At 44.0% G+C, this 6000-nt stretch overlaps 1 protein-coding gene across 1 annotated transcript in view; it reads right to left on the bottom strand.

Annotated features, from left to right (window-relative positions):
• Positions 1–551: 551 nt before the first annotated feature.
• LOC119930427 (two pore calcium channel protein 1-like) overlaps positions 552–6000 on the bottom strand; it is a 94446-nt gene continuing 88997 nt past the window's right edge. Inside the window, exon 19 of the mRNA XM_038748758.1 lies at positions 552–1254. Within this exon, the coding sequence (XP_038604686.1) occupies positions 1109–1254 (146 nt within the window). The 3' untranslated portion in view covers positions 552–1108. The remainder of the gene's footprint in view (positions 1255–6000) is intronic.

The raw sequence follows: 6000 nt of genomic DNA, 5'->3' as shown, positions 1-6000 counted from the left end.
TATTTGTTAAGCGCTTACTATGTGCCAGACGCCTCATTTCAGGGTCGCATCTGGAGAGATTCCAGTCCTCTACCAGCCTCAACTAAGGGAGGGAGAGTGAAGCAGAGGCCTACCAATTCCATTCCTAGCTTGGCCAGAGGCTAGCGAGTGGAAGGCGATCGGCTACAAGTCCAAACTCACCTGCGCTGGGCCGCAGAGTCTGCACACAGTAAGCGCTCAATAAATACAACTGAATGAATGAATGAATGAGGGCGGAGACTCGAGTTGACTGTGTGGAAGGCGGCGGTGGTAAATCACTTCCATATTTTTGCCAGGAAAACTATGGATCCACGACCAGAACAATTGCAGATGGCGGTGGGGCGTTCTGGGAGAGATGTGTCCGTGGAATCGCAAGGGGTTGGAAAAGGCTCGACAACATAGGACGAGATAAGACCCATACACCGGTAAGGTGGGAGGGCAAGGGATATAGAAAAGAGAAGGGTTACTAGCCGTAACTCCCTTATGTACCACGGTTCTAAGAAGGAACCAAGATTTCCAAACAAAACTCACAATGCAATCTCTCCAGAACTTTATTTCCGCAATCACTTTTTCCATCATGGGTGATAAATGATGGGTATAAAAGTTCCTGTAGTAGAAAATATTCCGTTACATATACTTAATATAGTTTTTAACAACTTCACTGGGAGACCACTGAGCCCGGCATTTAGCGGTATGGAATGGCATCCCAGATCAGAGTAAAAAAAAAAAAACCAAACTGTTGGGTTTTTATACACACTTAGCCCTTTAGAAAAAAATATCCCCCCTCTGATTTTCCAAACTCCGCACAAAACAGATTTCCACAGTTTAAAGGTCTTCCCCTGGATAAGAAGTGTGGTCTGATCGCGACCCTTACAGAACCAGTTTGATCCGGATTCTTTGAAAAACAGTGGTTTGTCAATAATCCTCCAGTGAGCCAAAGCCAGAAGGCGAATGAGACTAAAAGTTACATACAATCCAACCCTCCTGCAGGGCAACACCCACACTCACACAAACATGCGTGTGCACGCACGCGCACAAACACACGTATGGCTCCTATTTCCAGTTGTTTCCCCGCGGTGCCCCCTTGGCCTTAGGCAGCATTGTCGAAGGTTGGGTTTTTCGGATACTCATCCCGAGGGGAAAGGTTCAAGATTTCATCTAGAGAAGGGCCTTCATCTTCCGGGGGGATCTCGGACTCAAACATTCGCTGTAACAGGGCGTCAACTGTCCGGTACCCTGGGAAGAGGATGTGGACAAGGAGATATTAAAAGACTTAATAGGATTTTGTGCGTGTTTGAGTGCATGCGTGTATATGTAATCATAATAATGATGATGATGACATTTATAAGCGCTTACAATGTGCAAAGCACTGTTCTAAGCTCTGGGGAAGTTACAAGGTGATCAAGTTGTCCCACGGGGAGGCTCACAGTCTTAATCTCCATTTTACAGATGAGGTAACTGAGGCACAGAGAAGTCAAGTTCATTCATTCATTCAATCGTATTTATTGAGCGCTTACTGGGTGCAGAGCACTGTACTAAGCGCTTGGGAAGTACAAGTTTCATTCATTCAATCGTATTTATTGAGTGCTTACTGTGTGCAGAGCACTGTACTAAGCGCTTGGGAAGTACAAGTTGGCAACATATACTTACCTAAAGTCACCCAGCTGACAGTTGGCGGAGCTGGAATTTGAACCCATGACCTATGACTGCAAAGCCCGGCCTCTTTCCACTGAGCCACGCTGTTTACACACACACACACACACACACACACACACACACACACACACACACACACACACACACACACACAATCTGTATCCTAAGCAACGTAATTCTATCTCTCTGGCTGCTCCTTCTCAGTCTCTTTCAAATGCTCCTCCTCTGCCTCCCACCCTCTCATCGTGCGGGTTCCTTATGGTTCGGTTCTGGGTCCGCTTCTATTCTCCATCTATACCCTCTCCCTCGGAAAACACACTTCCACAATTTCAACTACCATCTCTACACGGATTATTCCCCAATCTACCCCCTCTACTTTAGTTTTCTGATTTTCTTCGACGACCCAGCCCGCACGCTTGGCTCCTCTAATGCCAAGCTATTCACTGTACCTTGATCTTGCTTATTTCACCACCGACCCCTAGCTCCTTCCTCTCCCCCTCCCCATCCCCCCGCCCTACCTCCTTCCCCTCCCCACAACACCTGTATATATGTTTATACAGATTTATTACTCTATTTTACTTGTACATATTTACTATTCTATTTATTTTATTTTGTTAATATGTTTTGTTTCATTGTCTGTCTCCCCCCTTCTAGACTGTGAGCCCGCTGTTGGGTAGGGACCGTCTCTATATGTTGCTGACTTGTACTTTCCAAGCGCTTAGTACAGTGCTCTGCACACACAATAAATACGATTGAATGAATGAATGAATGAATATCCAACAATCACTCACTCTCTCCACCTTCAAAGTCTTACTAAAATTGAATCTCCTCAAAGAGGCCTTCCCCAATTAAACCTCATTTCTTCTTCTCCCGTTCCCTTCGGTGTCACCCTTGAATGTGGATTTATATACCCCATATGTATGTATATGTATATATGTTTGTACGTATTTATTACTCTATTTATTTATTTTACTTGTACATATTTATTCTATTTATTTTACTCCGTTAATATGTTTTGTTTTGTTCTCTGTCTCCCCCTTCTTGACTGTGAGCCCACTGTTGGGTAGGGATCGTCTCTATATGGTGCCAACTTGTACTTCCCAAGCACTTAGTACAGTGCTCTGCACACAGTAAGCGCTTAATAAATACAATTGAATGAATGAATTCACTCCTCTGTCCTTCCCACAGCACTTTTGTACCCATCTGTAATTCATTCATTCGTATTAATGTCTGTCTCCCCTTCTAGACTTTAAGATCCTTGTGAGCAGGGAATTTGTCTACCAACTCTGCTATATTGTACTCTCGCAAGAGATAATACAGTGCTCTGTACACAGTAAACACCCAGTGAATACAACTGATCAATTAATTATCTCTCCTGACCTGATCTCTCTCCTTCTCCAACTCTGGAAGCAGCGTGGCTCAGTGGAAACAGCCCGGGCTTTGGAGTCAGAGGTCAGGGGTTCAAATCCCGGCTCCACCAATTGTCAGCTGTGTGACTTTGGGCAAGTCACTTCATTTCTCTTTGCCTCAGTTACCTCATCTATAAAATGGGGATTAAGACTGTGAGCCCCCCGTGGGACAACCTGATCACCTTGTAACCACCCCAGCGCTTAGAACCGTGCTTTGCACGTAGTAAGCGCTTAATAAATTCCATCATTATCATTATTATTCTCCACAGTCTCACATTTCCTCTTGCCTCCAAGACATCTCTACTTGGATGATGATGATGATGATGACGGCATTGATTAAGCGCTTACTATATGCCATCATTATTATTACTATTCTCCACAGTCTCACATTTCCTCTTGCCTCCAAGACATCTCTACTTGGATGATGATGATGATGGCATTTATTAAGCGCTTACTATATGCAGAGCACGGTTCTAAGCGCTGGGGAGGTTACAAGGTGATCAGGTTGCCCCTCGTGAGGCTCACAGAAATCCTCATTTTACAGATGAGATAACTGAGGCACAGAGAAGTGAAGTGACTTGCCGTCCCGCAGGCACCTCCGGTTTAGCATGTCCAAAACAGAACTCCTCATCTTCCCACCCAAACCCCCTCCCTGACTTTTCCATTCACTGTAGACAACACCACCGACCTTCCCACCTCACAAGCCCATAACCTTCGCATTATCCTCAACTCATCTCTCTCATTGAACTCACGCATTCTCTCTGACAGGATTTCATGTCCGTTCTTCTGTCACATCATTAAAACCTGTGTTTCCCCTCCATCCAAACTGCTATCACGCTGATTCAAGACTTATTTCCCCACACTGTATCAGCCTCTTCACCGACCTCCATACCTTCCAGTTCTCCCTAATCCAACCATACTTCACCCTATTGTCCAAGTCATTTAAAAAACAAGCACAAAGTTCCAATCTCCTCCCTCCTCAAAAACCTCCAGTGGTTGCCTATGCACTTCCACATCACACAGAAAGAAACTCCTTACCATCAGCTTTCAAGCACTTGATCCCCACTTTCTTACCTTACCTCACTGCTCTCCTACGACAACACAGTCCGCACACTTTACTCCTATTATTATTATTATTATTATTATTATTATTAATGCCACCCTGCTTACTACCTCAATCTCATTTATTTTATTTTATTTTGTTAATATGTTTTGTTTTGTTCTCTGTCTCCCCCTTCTAGACTGTGAGCCCACTGTTGGGTAGGGACCATCTCTATATGTTGCCAACTTGGACTTCCCAAGTGCTTAGTACAGTGCTCTGCACACATTAAGCACTCAATAAATACGATTGATTGATTGATCTATCTCACCCTTTTCCCCTTATCGCCCGAATCCTGACTCTGACCACCTTCTTCGTCTCAACAGTCCATCTCTCTCCCCACCTTCAAAGCCTTCCTAAAAATCACATCTCCTCTGAGAAGCCTTTCCTAAGTCCTTATTTCTGCGACCCTTCTGCATTGCGGGTCTATACTCCCCCTAAGCACTTCATTCATTCAATCGTATTTATTGAGCGCTTACTGTGTGCAGAGCACTATACTAAGCACTTGGAAAATACAATTCTGCAACAGATAGAAACAATCCCTACCCAACAACGGGCTCACAGTCTAGAACGGGGGAGACAGACAACAGAACAAAACAAGTAGACAGGCATCAATAGCATCAAAATGAATAGAATTATAGATACATACATATTAATAAAATAGAGTAATAAATATGTACAAATATACACAAGTGCTGTGGGGAGGGGAAAGGGGTAGGGCAGAGGGAGGGAGTTGGGGCGATGGGGAGGAGGGGAGGAAAAAGGGGGCTCAGTCTGGGAAGGCCTCCTGGTCACCCCATCCTCAGCATAACAGCACTTAATGTAAACTTAATGTAAACTTCCCCCCCATCTTACCTCCTTCCCCTCCCCACAGCACCTGTATATATGTATATATGTTTGTACAGATTTATTACTCTATTTATTTATTTTACTTGTACATATCTATTCTATTTCTTTTATTTTGTTAGTATGTTTGGTTTTGTTCTCTGTCTCCCCCTTTTAGACTGTGAGCCCACTGTTGGGTAGGGACAGTCTCTACATGTTGCCAACTTGGACTTCCCAAGCGCTTAGTACAGTGCTCTGCACACAGTAAGCGCTCAATAAATACGATTGATTGATTAATGTATATAAGCTCACATTCTGCCATTTCTCCTCTCTGTAATGTATTTTAATGTCTGCTTCCCCCTCTAGACTGTAAGCTCCCTGATGGCAGAGTTTGTAGGGACCGTCTCTATAGGTTGCCAGCTTATACTTCCCAAGTGCTTAGTACAGTGCTCTGCACACAGTAAGTGCTCAATAAATAATAAATAACGATGGAATAAATAAGATTGAATGAATGAATGAACTCTATTGTATTATAATCTCCCAAGGCCCCAAATCCAGTGCTCTGCACACAATGAGCACTCAATAAATACCACTGATTGACTGCTAAAGTCAAACACTTCAGTCCACATCTATAAAAGTTTGAATAGTATTTTTATGGTATTCATTAAGCACTTACTATGTTCTAGGCACTGGGATAGATACAAGCTAATCAGATTGGACACGGTCCCTGTTCCACATGGGGCTCATAGTGGAAAGAGCCCGGGCTTGGGTGTCAGAGGTCATGGGTTCTAATCCCGACTCCGCCACATGTCAGCTGTGTGACCTCGGGCAAGTCACTTAACTCCTCTGAGCCTCAGTTCCCTCATCTGTAAAATGGGGATTAAGACTGTGAGCCCCACATGGCACAACCTGATCACCTTGCATCCCTCCAGCACTTAGAACAGTGCTTTGCACATAGTACATGCTTAACAAATGCTATTATTATTATTATTA

The sequence above is a fragment of the Tachyglossus aculeatus genome, chromosome 1 (genome assembly GCF_015852505.1).
Source record: "Tachyglossus aculeatus isolate mTacAcu1 chromosome 1, mTacAcu1.pri, whole genome shotgun sequence".
Lineage (NCBI taxonomy): Eukaryota > Metazoa > Chordata > Mammalia > Monotremata > Tachyglossidae > Tachyglossus > Tachyglossus aculeatus.
The sequence above is the reverse complement of the archived record's forward strand: the minus strand, read 5'-3'. Positions and strand labels throughout refer to the sequence as shown.